The sequence below is a fragment of the Salvia miltiorrhiza genome, chromosome 2, assembly GCF_028751815.1.
Source record: "Salvia miltiorrhiza cultivar Shanhuang (shh) chromosome 2, IMPLAD_Smil_shh, whole genome shotgun sequence".
Lineage (NCBI taxonomy): Eukaryota > Viridiplantae > Streptophyta > Magnoliopsida > Lamiales > Lamiaceae > Salvia > Salvia miltiorrhiza.
The window spans coordinates 73,856,914-73,880,556 of record NC_080388.1 but is presented as its reverse complement, the minus strand read 5'-3'; the positions used below and the strand labels follow the sequence as shown (position 1 = coordinate 73,880,556).

At 31.4% G+C, this 23,643-nt stretch overlaps 2 protein-coding genes across 2 annotated transcripts; both read left to right on the top strand.

Annotated features, from left to right (window-relative positions):
• The first annotated feature begins 12,463 nt into the window (after positions 1-12,463).
• LOC131009295 (transcription factor MYB10-like) lies at positions 12,464-14,168 on the top strand. The gene is made up of 3 exons (XM_057936591.1): positions 12,464-12,673; positions 13,038-13,167; positions 13,503-14,168. Exons 1-3 carry the CDS (start codon positions 12,541-12,543, stop codon positions 13,975-13,977), a joined length of 738 nt encoding a protein of 245 aa, XP_057792574.1. The 5' UTR covers positions 12,464-12,540; the 3' UTR covers positions 13,978-14,168.
• A 4,436-nt stretch (positions 14,169-18,604) lies between these two features.
• Positions 18,605-21,030, top strand: LOC131009292 (transcription factor MYB10-like). The gene is made up of 3 exons (XM_057936588.1): positions 18,605-18,912; positions 19,731-19,860; positions 20,297-21,030. Exons 1-3 carry the CDS (start codon positions 18,780-18,782, stop codon positions 20,790-20,792), a joined length of 759 nt encoding a protein of 252 aa, XP_057792571.1. The 5' UTR covers positions 18,605-18,779; the 3' UTR covers positions 20,793-21,030.
• The last annotated feature ends 2,613 nt before the right edge of the window (positions 21,031-23,643 follow it).

Here is a 23,643-nt window from a genome sequence, read left to right as displayed (position 1 = left end):
CAAAAATCAAATTTTCGCATACTAGATGGACAGAAAAAATATCACAGAACTGTTCGTGAACCTAATATTAATTTAATGCCAGCTAGCAATAATTAGATATTTAGATGTGAAAATCATAAAAACAGAATATATTCTATGTTCTTTATTTTCTTGGTCAATCAGCAGTATGTTTGAATTAGATTCAAGATACTTTTAATCACTGTTAATTTTCTACTGTAATTTCGTTTAATTTTTTTTGTTCCAGAAATTGACAGTAAACCACAAACAATACGTCAAGCAAGGATTTTATCAATGAAAATTTTTCAACGGACGCCTGTAGGCTGTAGTGATTAATTAATACTCTATAGTTTATTGGAAGTTAAATAAAGTGTTAATTAGGGATTACTTAGTAATGCATAACTAAGGCGTGTGGACATCGACTCTTAGAGCATCCGCATCAGTGCGGCTCATCACCTGACACGATCGAGCCAACCTTGGCGATGAGTCGACCGGTGCGGCATACGGGGGCTTGAGGCGAGGCCCATGATCCCAACGAGTCAGGCTCAAGTGATGGTGCATGCCTACATTAAAAAAAAAAAGGAAAAAAGAAAAAAAATGGGGCAACGACTCTTTTCACCTTTTATCTTTTCTTTTTATTTTCTTTAATCCATCGATCTATAATACTAACGCCACTTCCTACACATTTCCTCTCAATTTCTTTAATTTCGTTCATTATAAACTTTCTCCAATTCATCTCAAAATTAATTCATATGAATTAGTCAGCACGATGAATCAAACTAATACTGTAGTTGGCTCATAAGCGAGTCCAGAGCATGATTGAGCCAACTAGAGACTCGATATTGAGCATCTTAATCATGTAGGTCATGCATGCATAATAAAAAGGAAAATGATCTTTTATTTCTAAAATTGGACATCAGAATAACTTATGCTAGGTAAATACCTAATGATTAGCACCAGATAATAAAAGTGACTTAATTAATATTACGATTATAGTAAATCTATGTAGCCACACTGTGATCAGTCCTAAACTAATCAAATAGAAAATAGATTAATTTATTTAAAAAAATTGCTTGAAATAAAAATAATAATAATAACTTGGACCAAATAATAAAAGTAATTATTTTTTTTGTATAATATTTTTAAATGTATGTCATTTATTTATCTATTCGACTAGTTCATGACTAAACCAACCCTAAACCCTAAATTAAGATATGGAGGAAAATCTTATTGAAATCTACTTTTAGGTAGGAAATATGCAGGTACATTGTCTCTTGTTACACTGAAATTACACATTTGCTTTGCAACAGTCTGTACACTTAGAAAGTAAGATTATATATTATCCAATAATAATCATCAAGTCTGAATTTGTAGGCCTTGAAATTTTCCTCCACCTTCGTGCTAACAAAAGTCACAACTCCGCCCAATAAAGGTAGAAGAAAAAAAAATTAACCTAATTCCAAAATATTACTTTCTAACGCTGAAAATAATATAGAAACACACTTCACACAAACACACATTTTATATTACTATAGATAAGCTTTGCAGTACCACTTACGGTTTGATTTATAATTTTCTATAGAAAAGCTTTGCTCACACTAGGAATGAAGTTAGAATTTTAAAAATGAATAGAGGAAATTATATTTTTATATTTATAAGTAAATTTGGGTTAAAGAAATTGTATTTTTATATATAAAAATTTGAAAAAAAACAATCTTAAATATAATAATTATAATTGGCCGCTTTTAGTTCTATTTTCGTATGCCAATGAGGCCTAGCTCAAATGGCAAAGTTGGGACACTCAAAAACTCTTCTTTATGAGAGGTTTTGGGTTTAATCATGTCTGCGTGCGAGTAGTTTTCTCACCTTTGTGTGAGCAGTGGTTCTGCCTGCTGCGTGCGGATAATTTTTACACCTTTGAGTGATGTAGATGTCCCACCTGTGTGCGGGCTGCTTATTTGATTGTATCATTGATACATCTTGTAATTAAAAAAAAAGGTTTTATTTTCGTATTAACTATTATCTCAAAATTCAAATTATATACTGTCAATATTCAGAAACGAAGACGAATATATAAAAACTTTGCCCATGTGTTAATTAAAATTAATATAAATTAATAATCTTTGTATGATTTATAAATATTATTATAAACCATCACAACCACTACAAGAAAATGCTGCTCTAACGACCGAAATTTCGGTCGTTAAAACTCAAAAATCGGTCGTTAATATTTTTAACGACCGATTTAACGACCGTTTTTTTCGGTCGTTGTTTGCATCGTCGCCCGAGTTTTAACGACCGTTTTTTCGGTTGTTAAATTTAACGACCGATTTTTTATTTTTAACGACCGAAATTTCGGTCGTTAAAAAGAGAAAAAAAAATAAAAAATATAAATAAAAAAATTATTTTTTTTATTTTTTTTAAATAACGACCGAAATTTTATTTTTAACGACCGAAAATTCGGTCGTTAAAAATTAATAAAAAAAATATTTTTTTTTTGATTTTTTTTTTATATATATCTTTGTATCCCACAAGTATTTTTAGTGTATTTCTAATGTATTTTGACCTTAATTGCATACCATTTGACGAACTTCCCAGTAGGTCACCCATCTTACTTGTGCTCTAAGTCAAGCACGCTTAACCTTGAAGTTCCTTTCGAGTAGTCACCAATAGAGAACACTCGTATTATTGATATATATAGTACCTATTAATTCTTTTAAACTCTAATTCAATATAAAATATCATTAATCATTCATAACCTTATAATATGTCGAGATAATAACTAAGATTTGTGGTGTCGGCGAAACATTGACGATAAATATACGATCGAATTTAAAATAATAAAAAAATAATATTATCGTAATTAAAAAAAGAAAAGAAAATATGAGTATGAAAAATAACAATCAAATATACAACAAAATCAATATTAAATCAAATAATCAATATTAATAAAATTAATATTTGAAAAATAATTTTATTATTTTAAAATAATAAAATTATTAATATTTTGAAAATAATGAATCTAATAATTTAGAAAATCTAATAAGTCTAATAATTTATTATAATAAGTCTAATAATTTATTATAATAAATCTAATAATTTATTATTATTTGCAAATAATATCACATTTTTATTAATAATCAATATTATCTATTTTTATAGAATAATATTATGAAAATAACAATCATTTTCAAAATATTCTCTATAATTTGAAAAAAATAATTAAATAGAAAATTAATAAAAAATAATTAAATATTTTTATATATATTTATATATAATCAAAAAATAAAAATAAATAAAAATAAAAATAAATAAAAATTAAAACGAAATTTAAAATTTTTAAAATTGAAAAAATAAAATTAACGACCGATTATTCGGTCGTTAATAAATAAAATAAATAAATAAATAAATAAAAATAAATAAAAAAATATAAAAAAATAAAAAATAAATAAAAATAATTTTAACGACCGAAAAATTCGGTCTTTAAAAAAATAATTAAATTTTTTTATTTAAAAAAAATTTAAAAATAAAAAAAATTAAAAAAATTAAAAAATAATATTAACGACCGAATAATTCGGTCGTTAAAAAAAATTAATTTTTTTTTTAAAAAAATAATTTTTTAATAAAATAAATAAAAATATACTCCCTCCGTCCGCAATATCGTTTCTACATTTGCCATTTCGGTCCGTCCGCGATATCGTTTCCACTTACATTTATAGAAGTAGGGTCCACAATGTGGAAACGATATTGCGGACGGAGGGAGTATATATTAACGACCGAATTTTCGGTCGTTAAAATTAAAAAAATAATTAAAATATAAAAAAATAATTTTTACGACCGAAAATTCGGTCGTTAAAAAAAAATAAATATTAAAATATTAAAAAAAATAATTAGCGACCGAATTTTCGGTCGTTGACAAACATGGTTTTCGTACCTCAATATCGCATGAATTGTTGTCATTTTCCCCCATGAATTGATTGCTAATATGTGTTTGTATCCCAATTTTGAGTTTTGTTGAGTTTTAATTCCTTGGTGTAGTTTTGGAGTGATTTCAGGGAAAATCAAGAATTAATTGGAGGATTTTGAAGACATGAGATCGAAGTACGTCTCGAGAGGAATCCGTGAGCGCAAACGGCGACCAAATCCGAGTCCGGACGAGGGAGAACGGAGCAAAACGAGCGGACTGTGCAAAACGCCCAGTACCCCGCGGTCACCACCCGCGGCCGCGGGGTAAGACCGCGGGTCAGCTGTTCCCGACTCAGGAGACACCCGCGGTCACCACCCGCGGCCGCGGGGCGGGACCGCGGGTCCCCTGAGCATCCCCCACGTTTGAAGGCCGCGGACGCGGGCCGTGACCGCGGGAAAAGGGCGGGGCTCCCCCAAATGGACCCCAAACGCGATTTTAGCCTCAAAACTCCATTTTTCTCTTCCTTTCCCCATTCATTCAACACACACACCCACTTCATCTTCCCCAACTCTCCAATCCCAAACCCTAGCCTCCATTCTCTACCATTTTTTCTCTCTTCCACACACAAAAACAACACCAAAATCAAATAAAGAAGGGGAAGACTTGGAAAGGAGCTCATCAAGACTACATGATTGAAGATCAAGATTATAGGATTTGTCTATGAATCTCTATCTCTCTATATCTTTATTTATGTTTTCTTATGACTTGAGATTTGCTTTTATTATGAATATGCTTGGCTAAAATCTCTTATCTTAGGGATTAGATTAGATGGATTTGTAATGGATTGATTTCTTTGTTCAATATATATCTTGATTGTGCTTATTGTTATCTTTTCAAGTCCTAGATTTATCTCTTGTATGATTGGTTGGCCACCTTTTGTGCATTTCTAATTTGTGATTTGAATCGGGAGAGGATAATTACAATAGATTAGGAGTTTGATACATATCATCTCAATAAACCGGGAGGTTGAGAGGTGGGTGAGGGCTTGTTGATCTTTTGTGCTCTTGGGAGTTATAGGTTAGAAATTGACCGGGGACGGCAATTATGACCCGTAATCTACTGTTTTAGTCGTCCGGGAGGGGGCTAAAACTAGTGGGGAGATCGCCCTAGATAAGTAGGCCATATCAAGATTTATATTGATTTAGATTGAAGTTCATTACGATCCATCGAAATCTAATCCCTAGGATAACTTTCATTCGAGTCATTCCCCAATTTATTAACTAAGTTTATCTTGTTGTTATTTTATTTACTTGCTTTATTTAGCTTTGTTTTAGTTCTCAATATCTCTTCATCTTTGGTTTGTCTAAATAGATTGAAAACAACTTATTAATAATATTTAGAAGTTTGAATTCACCAATCCTTGTGGGATACGACCTTGCTTTCCTATGTTGCAACTACACCGTATACTTGCGGCGTGGTGAAAATAATAGCGAACAAGTTTTTGGCGCCGTTGCCGGGGATTGGTTGAGTTTTTACTTTTGATATTGTGAAAAGTTGTTTTTATCTAATTTAGATATTGTTTTTATGTTTGTTTATTTATATGTTTATTTGTTTTTGTTAGAGAAAATTGCTCCACAACCGTAAAAGCGGCACCAAAAATGGATGATGGAAGGAATGAGTTGGTTTAGCAACTCCAACTACAATTGGCGTTGATGCAACTTAAGTTGCGTGTTTTGGAAGCCAAAAGAAATTGTAGGCAACCAATGATCCAAAAAGCCTTCCAACCAACACCTTCCTATGGTGACTTTTATGACATGGGGTGCAATGCCATGGAGTGGCAATCACCATTGGAGTATGAGGACCATTTCAATAGTTGGAATTATGAAATTTCTTATTCCACTCAAGAAGGCTTCCAAGGGGGAAATCGATACTATCAAGAGGAGAAATCAAATTCAAAAGACGATCTCCTTCAATGCTTCATAGCTACACAAGCTTGGATAGAAAAAAGTCTAGCAAAATCGGAGGTTATGCTAGAAGAGCAAAGAAGGTCTTTGGCTACCACTATGGAAAATCAAAAGCGAATTGATGATTTGTGCATGGCCATTAGCCTTCAAAATGGAACCTTGTATGAGGAACCAATGCCAATGCTAAGTGAAGAGCCTCAAGAAGTTGAAGAAGAGTATGAAGAAGATGAGGATCAATTCTCCAAACCCCTTGAAGTCGAGAGCCCAACTTTTCCGACACAACCTCTACAATTTCAAAAAGATGAAGATTTCACAAGCTTTAAAGAAAGCAAAGTCAAAAATTTTGTCGATCCTTACCTCGCCACAGGCGATTCTATGAAGGCTTGCTTCTTTCACTTTTATTTATCTTAATCTTTTGATTTTCACTTTGATTTGTCTAATAAGGAATTGTTTGAGTGTGGTGTTACTCTAGATGGTGAACGAGATTACCATGACGCCCGGGATGTCTCAAGAATTGCAAAGCCACCATATTTTTGGGTCGCGGTGGATGGAGCATGCAAATTTGATGAGAAATGGCCACCGCCTAAGCCTCCACCTCGTTTGTGAGTACGAGACAAGTAACCATTTTCTCCTTCATCCAAACTTATTTCTCCTTTGTGTGAAATAAGTTTGGGGGGAGGGTGAAGATGGGTTACTTATCTCGTTTATCCGTTGTTTATTTATTTAGTTAGTTTAGTTTTCGAATAATGAGATTTTGTCTCTGTTTTTGAGCTTTTCATTGTCTTTTGTTTTTGAGCTTGATTGTTGAAAAACATGAGTTGGATGAAATGTGTGTTGGGCTTATGATATGAATGTTGCTTTTGAAAAGAAATTGTGTGTATCACTTGTGGATTATGCATGAAAAGTTTGAACTTGTGACAAGTGAGTTAAATGTTTTGCCTCCAAGAACTTGATAATGAGCTTGTAAGATTTGAGCCATTGATTGTCATATTATCACAATCTCATTTTGTTCTTGAGTGTAAATCGATTGAGCATGTATGTTGGTCTCTAGAACTTGCCATGAGTCCTCTCTTGAAAATAAAAGTAGATGTGTTGTTAATATTGAAGTGATTTAAGGCCATCTTTGTTAGCCACTTGACCCCAATTGTGCCAAATTCTCATATGATCCTAGTTTACCCCTTTTGTGCCTTGTAGCCTTTCTTTAAATGAACCAATGATAAAGGGGTAGAACTTAGAGTGTTAGTGGTTGCTTTGATGAAGAAAAAAGTTTGGGAAATGATTGAAATTGCTTATCAAGCTTTGATTGTGTGAAAATCACTAATCCCCTATGAGCTCAAAAAGAAAAAGAAATGAAAATGAATGTGAATAAAAGAGCATAAAGGGGAGTGATTTGCCTTTTGAATCATAGCCATGATAGATATCACTAAGGATGAAAAGATGAAATGTAGGGATTTTGGTTTTTGATTGATAAGAGAAATGGTGAAGTTGATTTGTTCATTGTGATTGATGGATTGTGGGATGAGTCACTTTGCCTAAAAAAACTACTCACCTTACCAAAGAGCCCTCATTACAACCCAATGAAAGCCCTTTTTGATCTCTATTTATAACACATTGAAGCATAGAGAGTTAGGACAAATGGCAAGCCTATGGTAGATTGCATGCATTGTTTCGAATTGAGTGTAAACACGTCTATTCTAAACACTTGAGAGTCGAGTGCATCATTGAAACATTCACCTTGTGAGGATTCAAGCTTGGAGGCTATAATGTTGAACTTACTATCACTTGTGACTTCTTGAAATGCATATCTACTTGTGATACACTAGTGAAATATTTTGAAAAAATTGAAGCCCTTGAAATGACACCAATTCATTCTCACATGTTTGTTATCTTTTATTTCTCTTCTCTTTGTTGTTTGGGGACAAACAACGCTTTAAGTTTGGGGGGGTTGACAAACATGGTTTTCGTACCTCAATATCGCATGAATTGTTGTCATTTTCCCCCATGAATTGATTGCTAATATGTGTTTGTATCCCAATTTTGAGTTTTGTTGAGTTTTAATTCCTTGGTGTAGTTTTGGAGTGATTTCAGGGAAAATCAAGAATTAATTGGAGGATTTTGAAGACATGAGATCGAAGTACGTCTCGAGAGGAATCCGTGAGCGCAAACGGCGACCAAATCCGAGTCCGGACGAGGGAGAACGGAGCAAAACGAGCGGACTGTGCAAAACGCCCAGTACCCCGCGGTCACCACCCGCGGCCGCGGGGTAAGACCGCGGGTCAGCTGTTCCCGACTCAGGAGACACCCGCGGTCACCACCCGCGGCCGCGGGGCGGGACCGCGGGTCCCCTGAGCATCCCCCACGTTTGAAGGCCGCGGACGCGGGCCGTGACCGCGGGAAAAGGGCGGGGCTCCCCTAAATGGACCCCAAACGCGATTTTAGCCTCAAAACTCCATTTTTCTCTTCCTTTCCCCATTCATTCAACACACACACCCACTTCATCTTCCCCAACTCTCCAATCCCAAACCCTAGCCTCCATTCTCTACCATTTTTTCTCTCTTCCACACACAAAAACAACACCAAAATCAAATAAAGAAGGGGAAGACTTGGAAAGGAGCTCATCAAGACTACATGATTGAAGATCAAGATTATAGGATTTGTCTATGAATCTCTATCTCTCTATATCTTTATTTATGTTTTCTTATGACTTGAGATTTGCTTTTATTATGAATATGCTTGGCTAAAATCTCTTATCTTAGGGATTAGATTAGATGGATTTGTAATGGATTGATTTCTTTGTTCAATATATATCTTGATTGTGCTTATTGTTATCTTTTCAAGTCCTAGATTTATCTCTTGTATGATTGGTTGGCCACCTTTTGTGCATTTCTAATTTGTGATTTGAATCGGGAGAGGATAATTACAATAGATTAGGAGTTTGATACATATCATCTCAATAAACCGGGAGGTTGAGAGGTGGGTGAGGGCTTGTTGATCTTTTGTGCTCTTGGGAGTTATAGGTTAGAAATTGACCGGGGACGGCAATTATGACCCGTAATCTACTGTTTTAGTCGTCCAGGAGGGGGCTAAAACTAGTGGGGAGATCGCCCTAGATAAGTAGGCCATATCAAGATTTATATTGATTTAGATTGAAGTTCATTACGATCCATCGAAATCTAGTCCCTAGGATAACTTTCATTCGAGTCATTCCCCAATTTATTAACTAAGTTTATCTTGTTGTTATTTTATTTACTTGCTTTATTTAGCTTTGTTTTAGTTCTCAATATCTCTTCATCTTTGGTTTGTCTAAATAGATTGAAAACAACTTATTAATAATATTTAGAAGTTTGAATTCACCAATCCTTGTGGGATACGACCTTGCTTTCCTATGTTGCAACTACACCGTATACTTGCGGCGTGGTGAAAATAATAGCGAACAGTCGTTAAAAAATAAAAATAAATAAAAAATAAAATCGGTCGTTAAACGGTCGTAAATCGGTCGTTAAGGCCGAAAAATTAACGACCGAAATTTTCGATCGTTAATTTCGGTCGTTAAACGCGTGTTTTCTTGTAGTGAACATTGTCTTATAATGTATACAAAGAATCATTGACGTAAAAGATGTCATATTGACATGCAGAGTGTATCTCGACTTAAAAAAGATTAAAATATGAATTAAATTGTGATTTTTGAAGTGTAATTTACACAATAGAGGGCTAAAGCAGAGTAGATATTGTTGAAGACAATACAATTAAATTATATATATGTAGTTCAAGATAAACTTTGAAACCAGGTAAATAATTTTGTTAATTAATTAAAGAAAGATGACGATTTTGGCGTACGTATCTCAAAAAAAAAAAGGTATTATCTACTGCACTAAAAAAAGACCCAATGAATCATTGCGCAATTAATTAGATGATAATTAAACCACCTTAAATAATAAACAGTTTGCGTAATTAATCACGGACGGCTGTACTTGTATAAAAAGAAAATATACATGTCTCATAAGTTAATTAATTATGTCACACAACTTTATATATATGATAAAATATAGACACACATACACCAAGTTTGAAATATTATATTGAATTATTTAATTACAGAAGTTATTGGTCCCCTTGAGAAAAAAAAATAAAAATGAAAAGAAAATATTGGCCTGCAGATGTTAAGATAGAGAGTAATTTAATTATATGAGTGTGTATATGCATCTAAAAAAAAATTTATATGAGTGTGTATTTAACAGTTGTATCGTGGGATTTTGAGTAATTTATTGTGTCGAAATTGCTGTTGAGAATCTTTTTTCTTTCCATTTTTGTGGTGTATTAAAACTTGTCATTATATGCTGTATTAAATGCGACAAGCTAGGTTATAATTTAAAGTGATATAGTATTTTCTAATTAATTTAATCACAACTTGTACTGAATTTTTTTCTCTTTTGAAAATTGGATAATATTTAGTGACTAGATATATGATAATTTTAAAATACACGATATGTTAATTAGTAAAAAGACAAATATATACATTATTATTAAGTCTTTTTATTTGGATGACAGCATGCATTTTTACAATTTAAATAGTATATATTTGTCGAATTATTATATTATACCCGTATTAATTATCAATTAATCATCGTAAATAATTAGCATTCGTGAATGATGTCGGATGGCTACGTTGATTAATATACATTGTAAATTCCAAGTTGTTGAATAATGCAAAGAAATAGTATATACATATATGGATTAGGTATAAAAATGTGTGTATTACTAGATTTAAAAATACTTAAGTACATGTATAATATACGCACGTGGGCTGCTGCTCCCATTTTGTTGGTAATATTTAAGGAATGTAGAGAACAAAGATGCTCTATTTCTCTGTGTTCAATGTAAGATCTGCAATTTATTTATTTATGCATTTACAGCTGTTACAAAATAAATTTAATTATATTTTAACATATTAATTAATATGTAACTATCTTTAATTAGAAAAAAAATAAATAAGATTATAATTAATAATAAATAATATATATGTGTATATATATAATATTATATCATGTCACACCGTTTGTTCTTAATTTATGTAAGAAAAAATGTAATCGATCAATAAATTAAATTTTATAATATCTAATTGTGAAAGTAGAGTTATCTTAAAATATATTACGACTGTTATCCATAACATTAAACATTAACCTCCACTTTAAATTTTAGAATTTGCAAACTCAACTAACAGCCTATATATAAACATTAAAAAAAAATTCCCCTAAAAAGGAAACATTAAAAAATTTCCAGATAGGTCACTTGCCATCGATCCTTTTCCGCCAAGTAGCCATGTGCTAGTTGAATCTCGCCTTATTAATTAATTTGCACAGAAAAATCACCATATTATATATTTTTATTTAGCAATTATTACAAAATATATAACTTTAAAAAGATTGCAATTTGTAGCAATTAAACATCCCTAAATTTCGAAATCATCGGTGTCTACTTGTCCCATTTTTTTTTTTTTTTCTCTTTCTCAAAATTAACGACGTCATTCAGTTAACTTGATGTTTGGACATACATGGCCGCAGAATTCATAAAAGTACTACTCTAATTACATATAAGAATAAATATTATGTGATTTCTAATATAGTTAACCTACGATGCTATTTATGTACAATTATTTATCTATTTCTATTATAAAAGTTTGTATTTTTACACATTTGAGATAGTTAGCTTATAATATCCTACTTATTATAATCCTTTTTTATATATGAAGTTCTCTAAAATGACAGAAAGTGATATATCTCTAATATATATATTTATTAAATTTGTAAATTAATTGCATGTATATATGCCGATATAACAATATACCATTAAACTAATTATAATAAAATAATAATATTGGCATTAATTAATATGATATTATATTAAATCCGAGGCCTCTTTCTTTACATATGAGAAATTAACAAGCTGACGAGGGTATTTGGCTAAACTTATTTTAAAGAACTTATAAGTTATCAGAGCTTATAAAATGAAGTTTCATAAGAGCTCTTGAATAATTTAACTTATAAGCTAGAGAGGGAATTTTTTAGTTAGAGAGAGAGAGACTCTTTTCTAAAAAGAGAAAATCGAAAAGAGATGAAATTAAAATAATATATGATGAAAATCAATGTTGCTTACTTTTTGAGGAGCTTATTAGAACTTATAACTTATTTTTACAACTTTTAAGTTTTTTAAGAACTTATTTTGTCAAACACTTTATATGAATGAGCTTCTAAGCTCCTAAACAACGTATAAACTGTTTTAAAGAGCTTATAAACCCAACCAAATTAACACCCTCTTCCTCTATTAATATCAACAAGTTATTCTCACAATCCTACTCATACCAAATACCAATATAATCATATATAAAATCGAAATAGTCTTTAATTTCACAATGAACTTACAAAACCATTATTGTTGGAGAGACTTGGAGGTTCTTGACTTTTGGAAGTCTTCTTACCCCATCTTACCCCACAAAACATATTTAATTTGCTCACTCATATATTATATATCTATTTCCATGGCGTGTCTCTACTCCCACGACATTTTTCTATTCTAAAATTTCGGCTTTCCTCGGTTATTTCCCACTTTTTTTTTCACTCTATAAATAGGGAGTGGAGTGCTTGTCTACTTTGGAGGTTTTAGGCAAGCACAAAAATGGTGAAACCACCTACTTTCGACAGCAATGGGATGAAGAGAGGCGCTTGGAGTAAAGAAGAAGACGACAGACTGAGGGCTTTCGTTTCCGAATTCGGGCACAACAACTGGCGCCTTCTGCCGCTCTTAGCCGGTGAGACCTCCGGTCAAAAAGTTTTAGATTTTCTTGTTCTTGAATGTCTCTATTTATATAAACCCTAATTAATGTGAGAATGAGTTCAGGTAAAATAGAAATCATTTCCGTCTTTAGATTGTAAAAATCTACGATGTAATTGATGATTTTACTGAATGAATTCGTGGTCCAATTTTACTAGGCGACAAACATTTCATTATTTTTCACAGTGAATTCATAATATTTCGTGACGGAGTTATAGTTTTCAAAACTGGTTAATTAATAGTTCTATCTATCTCTCATTCTCTCATTAATTAATTAGGGCAAACATCTCTCTCTCTCTCTCTCATGTTTGTTTTTTTTTTTTTTTTTTTTTTTTTTTCAGGTTTGGCAAGATGTGGGAAGAGCTGTAGATTGAGGTGGGTGAATTATCTGAAACCCGGTCTAAAAGGGGAAAAATTCACTAAACACGAAGAGGATCTCATCATCAAATTGCACAACCAACTCGGAAACAAGTAGGAAATTAATTATTCTAATTAACCAAAATTGTTAATTAGATTAATTTTTTCTCTTCACTAATTTTATGAGCCCAAAGTTTTTTTAGGCCCGTAATTTTGACCGTTTTGCAAATATAGGACAACTTTTTTCGGGCTTGCAATTAATGTAAGACAAATTTTAAAAAATTCAACTTTTTAAAATTTGTCCTACGGGCGCCGAATTTTTTAAAATTTGTCCTACAATTGCAAGTTCGAAAAAAATTGTCCTATGCTTACAAAACGGCCAAAATTACGGACCTAAAAAAACTTTGGGCTCTTAATTTTATTATACTAATTAATCATGGTAATTGCAGGTGGTCCGCCATCGCTGGGAAGCTCCCCGGGCGAACCGACAACGAGATCAAGAACTACTGGCACGCGCACATAAAGAAGCGCGGCCGACGAGGCAAGAACAGCATTCGAGCTCCATCAATGGCGCTGGATAATAATGCAGAATCCTCAACTTCATCATCATCATCATCATCATCTTCATCTTGTGTGATAACAGATGATCATCAACAAGAATCATCGTCTCCTGCAGATATCGATTCTCTCAGCTCCATTGCAGATTTATACACGTTTGCTCGAGCTCAGGATGATCTCTCGATTCCGGATTTATTATCAGATTTGCCTCCATTTTCAGTAGAGGAGTTTCGTGATTTCGATATTTTATTCCAAGAAATGCAGAATGATGATAGCTCGAACGATTCTGCAGATTTTGAAGGGCGTTTGAATTTCTGGTCTGATCAATCGTTTGGAGAAGATGTTTTGGATATAAAATTGTGGTGATCACAATATTTAATTAGTTTTGGTGTATTTACAAAATTTTCTTTTGAGATAAACTTGAATATAGATTTAATTAATCTGCTGATTTTGAAACCGGCGGGGGAGGTTTGTGTAAATAGTATTATTTTTCTTTAAATGAAAATAAATACTACGTTTGTATCAAAGCATCTATATAACGAGTCATAATTGAAATTTGGCGGCTTGATTTTTTTTTTTCTTTCAAACGACTAATTATATATGGTTCACCACAAAAAAATTGGCGACTAAATAATTTTTTTCGTCATTAATTACATTCTAGGTCCCATTTTTATATATTATTATCTTAGAAAAACACTAAAAATCTAAATATATAATTAATCTAGATTATAATTTAGTGGGGGTGTGGGAGGAAGATATATAAAAAGCAGCAGAAAGCAAAAAAACAAATCGAAAAATAAAAAAAGAAAGAAATTCTTTAGGTTTTTCTAGGTTGCAATTTCTTTAGATTCTAGGAAGAAGAATTAATATGTTGACTGTAGTCAACCAAATTTGTGTTATTTATTTGTCCCATATACTATATGATAAGAAGGCCTATACCATATATGTACTAGATAAGTAATTGCCTCATAAATTTGTCAAACATTGTGTTTCAATTTCAAACATACAATAGACACGTAGACCATAAGATTAGTAGCATGATGAGTGGTTTAAATGTGGTAGGTCCTAATAATAGAATTAAAAATTTGCTATGAAAAATTGATTTTGTGTTTATCTGAATAATAAATTTATTTAGCACAGTGATAAATTTATCGTAAATCTTTAAATTATAAATTATGAACACATGGCGAATTTTTTGTGAAACATAATGGATTATAGAAAACATAATCCCCTCCCCCCCCCCCCCCAACTAAAATTCATTAAAAAAAATAATGAATTCTTCATAAATCTCCAAATTTTAGGAGTTGAAATAATTTTATAATTTCTAGTTTAAAATATATTTTTATTTTAGATGCAATTTTTATACCAGTCATACAAAACAGTGACAATCAATAATTAGTCTCAAATATAGTTTCAATAAATAATTATCTACTCCTCTTTTACAATTTTACGTAAAAAATTAACACCGCCACATAATTATTCGTTTTTCCTTACTTTCACATTCCCTCTGTATCCATCGATCTTTCGATGGATATTTCACACTATTAATATTTTATTTTATTCAATTCAATACCTATATACACATTGACATTTTTCGAGGGATTATATATGGAAAGGGATCGAATATATATAAAAATAATAAGATAAAGATTAATAGGAAGATGTGCCTATTAAAGTCACCCATAAGGCGGGGGATTAATCTATTTTATTTTAATGTTTAATCTTTTTTCTTAATCTAACAATATAATAATGCAGCAGCCGCATAGAGACAAAATTTTTACCTGCAATTTGCTGTTATTTATATCAATTATATCCGATTAAATTATAAAATGTCGAGACTCAATAAACAAACAATTCCAACTCCAAATTGGTATAATCTGAACACTCTTTGTTTTCACATTCGATTTTCTTTAATATTTATTTCCCACTTGTTTGCTTTCGCGACGTCGATGACGTTGCTACATCCATGTTGTTTGATGCAAGCAAAAATAAATTATTGCACTATGAATCAATAATTATTTTCCCATTACTTAATTGTACCTCTAAATTAATCGTTTCCCATTATGAATATTTCCCACAGTAATTAAATATAATTAGGACTTTTATCAGTCCAACATTTGGTAGTATGAAAATTTTTGTGTGACGCGTATGACTTGTAAAATAATTCTTCAATCCCCAAATTTTATTGATCTTAATTTCATTTATATATAAATCGTGTGCGTGTTTATTTGAAAGAAATTTTTATGAATGATTAGGACGTATGTAAATAATTTGAATTAAGCTTGATCTAATTTATTGTTAAATTGAACTTAACTAAACAATCGAATTTTATTAATCAAACATTTATGCGCGGGTTCGATCTGCCCAAACCCGGGGCTGCAGCCTTGACCCAAAATCCGATTTAGATTTATGACCCGTTGTATAAAAGTATTAATTGTTATTAATTAGTAAATGTATTTCAACTCAAAATAACACATTTTATGCTTAAAAGTAACTATATATTGTAAAAGTGACAATTCATATATATATAAATAAAAGTACCAGTTCTTATAATGAACAATAGTAACATTGTTTATTGTTCTTAATAAAAGTGATAGCTAGTTTGTACATGTAAAAATATATAGGTCAAATTCAATTCGGGTAGGATTTTGGGCCGAATCCAGATCGGGTCTGTCCCAAACACACCCAAGTTTAATTAGGCATATAAATTTTTTTTTAATTTTAATTTAAATGTTTGTAATATTTTTTTAAATAAAAATATTTTTGAATAGACACACACGCACACTTTGTGTTCTTGTAACAATTAAAGTTAAATGAGATTTAATATACATATATATTATCAACAAAAAATAAATAAATCATACCAATATATATCAAAGATAACCTTGTACTCCATCCGTTCCGTTACAAATGTCCCACTTTTCATTATGAGATGTCTCATTACAAATGTCTCATTCATTTTTTGGCAATATATATATTATATCTCTCTATACCTATCTCTGTATCTAAAAGTAATGGAATGGAGGGAGTATTAATTAAAAACCAATCTCTTAATTAATTAAGAGTTATAATATATAAGAGATAGGTAAATTTTAATGTACGTTCATGTATAGTGAGATGATATCCATTATCCAATAAGAAAACCTAGTTAGTGAAAAGGCAACAGCTCCTCTCATTTGTCGAACAAAGTTCGGGGCGGGTCAGAACCGACCCATTTTCGGGTATTTCATTTAATTCTTTTTTATAGTATATATATATATATATATAATGCAATTCAATAAATATTACCTAGGGTGGGCAACTGGCCAATTGTACATCATTCTCAAGGTATTGAAAAATATTACGAGATCATCTATAGTGCATGAAACATTATTAAATTATAAAAGAATAAAACAAAAACCATCTACAATACAAATGCATATGGGAACATGGCTGCAACTTGCAAGTGAACTAAATAAAATTAGTAGCACTATGCCTTTGACAAATAAAAAGGCATCTAAAGAGTGTTTCCCTCAGTATAAAAAGCCAAACATGATATTTCTATAATAACAATATATTTTCTTTGATAAGTACATGTGAACAATTGACAAATAAATACTAATTTTTCCCAAACATAAGTGTAATACTATGCAATTTGCTATTATTCAAAGTTATATCATATAAGTATTATTTTTTTACTGTCAGACTTTTTCGTGTTTGACCTAGTGCATGTACTTGAAAAATAGTCAAATGAAAAATATTATAGTCCTATGATGTGAACACTCCTTTGCCATTTTTGATGATATATTTAGTTATTTATTTGTTTTTAAAGGACTATATTTACTTTCTTGATGAATAGTTGCTTCCTTTAAGATTAACTATTAACTCCGCAACAGTTATAATTAATGGGGTCAAGTTTAGTGTTATGTAGTACTACTAAATTTATCAATTAATCTCTTATAAAAGGGAATTTTGAAAGAAAAATGCAACCAATAATTTTGTACTACTCGGTGAAGAAAATTAAAGGTAATATATATTGACTATCCCATTTTACACCGGAAAGTCTTGGGAAGAAAATTATAGCAATTCGTCAAAAGGAATGCAGAATGAGCTGGCAAATAATAATAATAATAATAATAATAATAATAATAATTTCAGATGTTCTTTTTTGATGGTACATCTTTCAACAACATTTGATAGAGTTAGAGAGTTTTTTAGGACAATATTTTAAACTAATTTGGAAATTAGGATAAAAAATTTAGGACTTGCAGAAATAGGATTATTTTTAGAGTTTAAGCTTACTTGAAACTAAAATGGGCCGAAAACTAAATTTTCAAACTTGAAACGTTATTTAAAATGCACCGAGAATTGTCATGTGGCTATATTACTAATTAACTAGTTTACTATTTTTACAACTCCAAAATATTTTGTTTGATCAATTTCCAAATCAGTATAAGTTATTGTCCTAAAAAAATCTTTTAATTCACATTCGATAAGGTGATTTAATTTGTGCAAAATCTATCACTTATGCCATGCAACACAAAGAAACACTTATTTTCTCTCAATTAAAAAGTAGTATTTCCCAATTCATGATGAATATATATTTTCTCTCACATCCACAATCTAAAAAGGCGTAGACAATAGTTTACTTGAATTCAATGAATCCTTGAAACGGGAGGAGTCAATTTTTCAGCGTTGAAAATATTCATATTAATTTCACACCAAGCGAGATTAATTAATCAACAAAGCTGGATCCTTAATGACTCTGATCTACACTAATCTCTTCACTAATACACCTACTACTTTGACGTCGTTTTCAAGCTTTGTCTTGTTTTGATTTTTTTTAGAAGCATATTGTATTGAAAATTAAGTACACATTAGCGCGACTAATTAATTTTCCTTAATGATCATGTCACTTAAACCAAGGAAATCACTCTGTTGCTTCTCATTTTTCAATTTTTTTAGTCTTCTTTTGAGGCATGTTTTCACAACTCAAACATTTTTGTATGCCAAATTGCCATCTTCAATTCAATTCGTACCTTCCTAGGTTGACGGTTGAAGAGCAACGGCTATAGCTTTGTCTGTTTGTTACAAGAAATCTAGTGAGCTTATATATATATATATGTGTGTGTGTGTGTGTATGTTCCCACAAACCCTAGAAGTTAAAAGGCAAAAAACTTTAAGAGAAAATGGTGAGATCACCTTGTTTTGATAGTAATGGAATGAAGAAGGGAGCTTGGAGTGGAGATGAGGATAACAAGTTGAGGGCTTTTATTCTCTCACATGGCCACTCAAATTGGAGATTGCTTCCAAAATATGCCGGTTAGTATCCGTAACTTCAGAGCTGTCAAAATTAGTCCGATAACGATTTTGATAGGGGAGACTCGCAAAATTGTGCAATTTCAAAGATAAATTGTGTGTGAGTTACTCTGTAATTACATCTTTGAAATTGCACGTGACGCATCAGGTGACCAATTTTTAGAGAAGAATTTTCTGATGTGAAATTCTTCTCGATAACAATTGGTCATTTGATGTCCAATAGTTGAACAATTTCAAAGACTTGCAAACCTCCCAATAGTTGAATTATTGGACCGTTTAAAGTTACAAGGAGGCACTTGAAATTCAGTATCATATTTAGTGTTCCATTTTCAATATTTTTTTCTTTCATCATTTTTTCTTCAATTTCTAGAATTTAATTTCGTAATTATTAATTAGGATTTTCCCTCTAAAAAAAATTATTAATTAAGATTTATTCCATCTAATTAGGCTATATAATTTTTTATCATTTGATTTCTATTTTTGAGTTAATAATTCATTATTAGAGTTGATAAAATTCAATTAAATTGTTAGGGTATATGTTTTTATTTCATTTTTTTGAAATAAAATTAAGTTAAGTATAAGTTAATGTTATAATAAATTATTGTTTAAACAATGCGATACGGTGGTACACACAAAATTACGGAATACTGGATTTCATCCACTGGTTGAAACTATCACAAAATAAATAATAAAAATTTAAAAATCGCTAATACTATAAATTATCTGCATGCGCATGTGTTTTAGTTTTTAGTGAAATTTTTATATACCAGTTTATCTTGACGGATCTAATCGAATTGCAATTTCTAATTTTGGTTAATTAGGTCTTAAAAGATGTGGGAAGAGTTGCAGATTACGTTGGGTCAACCACTTGAAACCAGGCGTCAAAAGGGGAAAGTTCAGCAAGGAAGAAGAGGATCTCATCATCAAATTGCACGCCCAAATCGGCAACAAGTAGTCATCTTTCCTCAAAATAGATAAATAAATAAAAATCCAACCGAATTTAATTTTGGGTATAATAGTGTTTTACGTTCTGAACTTTCAGTGTTTTTCAAATAATATCTCAAATTTTCAACGTTGTCTATAAAATGTCCTACTATATGAAATCTGGTGACATAAAGATGACAAAAACTTTCGAACTTTTAGCGATATGATTTTTCAATAATGGCGGTCCAAAAATATTTCATCCGGCGAAATAAGTCACCTTTCGTCACTGAATTTTGTATAGCGGGACATTTTATGGAAAAAAAAAACTAAATATTTGGGGTTTTTTAAGAGAAAAATGAAAGTTCGAAACATTTTAATAAAAAACGCTGAAAATTCAGGATATAAAACACTATCAACCCTTTAATTTTCATGACCTAACTTCAGGATTCTTGCATTGACACAGGTGGTCCGCCATTGCAGCCGAGCTCCCGGGAAGAACGGACAACGACATCAAGAACTTCTGGCACACGCGTGTGGTGCGACGAAGAAAGCCTAATTCAGCTGCTTCTTCTTCATCTTCTTCTTCTTATCATAAGCTGCTGGAAATGGCTCCAAATCACCAAAATGATGCCACTAAAATTCAAGAATCCATGCTTGCATTCGAGTGCGATACTAATTCTTCAGCTACACAATCCCAATTTGATTTATGGGATGATGAGTTCCCAGCTGAATTTCCAAATTATGCTGATTTCCCACCATTAATACTAGAGGAAGAGTTTTGCTATCCCCAATTTTATTACAAAGATTGGTTTGCAGATGAAGATCATAGCATCATGTTCAATGCTGTCGGTGGGAGTATCTGGGACGAATCTTTTGCGTTGACTACTTCAGATAGTCAACCTCAAAGTAGGGTTTGTGTTCCACTAGAGGGAGGGGTGGGGTTTTACGATACGGTTTAATTTTTGCTTAGTTATGGAATTCATGAATTTTTTTAGCTTATAAAATAAAATAGGAAAGTGGGATGAGGATGCATGGGGCATTATGTACAAAAATTACTTGTTTTAATTTGAACTTTTAGGTAATGATAGATCTAGGTATGAAATTTTTGTATTTTCTTGTATTACATTATTAACCATGTGGCTCGAGGAGCGGGTGCGCGCTCAGCTCGTGCGAGCCTCTCGCCGATGCCGCTCCCACTCGATGCGCTCGCATCTTACAAATAAGTGTCAGGCTCGGGTAAAGAGAGAGAAGGGTACATGCAATGCACTGCCCAATAATAATAAAAAGTACTAGTTTTTTTAATTAATTTTTTTTATAAAAATTGTTTAAATTTTAAGATTTTAATTTAACTTTAAAATAAATGTAGCTTCACTATTTATAGTGTACTACACATTGTAGAGAAATCTATAATTTTCAATGTAAGATTTAATATAAAATCAGCAAAATGTAGTTTCACTATCTATAGTGTACTACACATTGTTTTGGAATTTTGAATCAACAAAACTTTTGGAACAAAAGTTTTGGAATTTTGAATAACGAGATGGAGTTCACCTTTTGGAGCTCCAACGATTTAATTTCTCGTATTCGGTCTTCACACCTTGCGCTCGCGCCCGTATAGATGCTCTTTTTCAAGCTGATCCTTACTTCCTTCTACCTGCAAACGTGGCTCGAGCTTTGCAGCTCTTCTGGTTTGGAGACTGTTTTTGCTGGTCTGGAGACTGTTTTGCTGTTGTTGTGCTGGTGTATTTCTTTGTTTTTGCTCTTTATTCTGGCCACTGGTACCTCTGGTGCCTTTTGGTTTGTTTCTATAAAATCATTTTTCTGACCAAAAAAAAAGTGTACTACACATTGTAAATAAACATATTTTTTTCGATGTGAGATTCAATAAGCATACACTTTATAGCTTCCAAATAGTTTTAAGTCTAATTTTTCATTTCATTTTTTAATTATTATTTTTTAATCTACAAATACATTTAAAATAGGGATGAAGAAAATGAAAGGTATTGTAATATTTTTTAATTACTCCCTCCGTCCACGAAATGAGTACCCATATTTCCTTTTTGGTCCGTCCACCAAATGAGTACCCATTTCCTTTTTTGGTAAGTGTACCCCACACATCCCACTCACAATAAAAGTGGTCCCTTATTCCACTTACACACACTTAATCAATTTCTTAAAACTCGTGTCACCCCAAATGGGTACTCATTTCGTGGACGGAGGGAGTATTATATTTTTAAAATTAATTCAATGTTAAATTTTTAATTTTAATAAATTTATGTTGTTAAATTTAATATTTAAGATTAATTAAATACATTATACACACAAATTAAGGTGGGAATACTATCAGTACGCAAACGAAATTAAACACATGACCTCTTACAAATGAAAATCTTTGTCTGTTTTAATTGTTTCAATTTTATCATTTGAGCTGACCCTCGTCCGCAAACGTAAACTATTTGCTTCAATCAAGGAATGATTTTTCATTTTATTATCCTTTTCCTTAATTATTTGATTTAAATTCACTATAGGTGGGAAATATAGCCATATATACTTTCATTGTACTTCTATTTTTTCAGAGAAAATATACCTTTATTTTATTTTATATTATTTTTCTGCAAAATTAATACTAGTATGATTTATTTTATTGATGATGAGACTGAAACTGCCCACTGCTTTACAAATTACAATAGTGTGTACACTTGAACTGCGTGATTTAATACTATTATCCAATGAGAGTCTACATTTGCAGACTTTGACTCTTACTCCTAGTCCTCGAGCTGCAATAGTCATTAGTCAAACAAAAAATTTCTTGTTAGATAAAAGGAAACAACCACTTCCAAAAAATTTACTTTCTACCAATATTACATTTGTTTTTCTCATATTACAGATAATTAATTAAATAATCAAGGTTTTCTTATTTAAATCAAATAATCAAAATAAGATATGGAGTATAATTTATAAAAAAACATGACTAGTTCACGTGGGCGGCTTGGGTCACTTATTCAAATTAGACAACTTGTCACTTATTTAGTCATATATATCTTGTTTGGGTTATCACAAGCTCAAACCCAATTATAGATATTAATTATACTTAGTTTTTTGGGATGAGTTTGGATAATACCCATAGAAGCCAGCTAATTATACATAGATTATAAAATTTAATCGAATATGCTACCTAATGTGAGGAAGATATATTAATTAATAGATAGTACAAAACATTTATATATCAACATGCATTTTAAACTAAATGGATCTAAGGTGAACATAAATGGATTTAAGAAAGATCTTCTCGTGTCATCTCATATAATTTAACACAAAAAATTTGGGTACAATCGGATGTACCGTACAATCGGATTGACCCACATATAGCTAGAATGGTGTTATTTATATGATTTGGATCAGGATATGGGTTCTGATCAGAGTGCGGATCAGGATCTAATTAAGTGAGAGTGCAACCCGGTTGTACCCAAAACCACATCTATAATTAATTATCAACTTTACTGTTTTAATTATATTTATTGTAAATAGAAATTATTATTATATAATGAATCCTAATTAATATTCTTAGAAATTGAATCTTAACAAATTATATACCCTAATAAACCCTAATAATCAAACATGGCCTAAAATATTTCAAGTTAGATGTAAACCAATAATTATACCTCTAAATGAATTAACAAACTCTATTACTAATAACATCATAATTAAGAAGTAACTAATTTCGAACTATTTCATTAATCTTCGTAGTTTATTTTTTAATTGAGAATAAAGTCGTCCAATCCTCCAAAAGAAAACCCTTTTCTAGCGTGT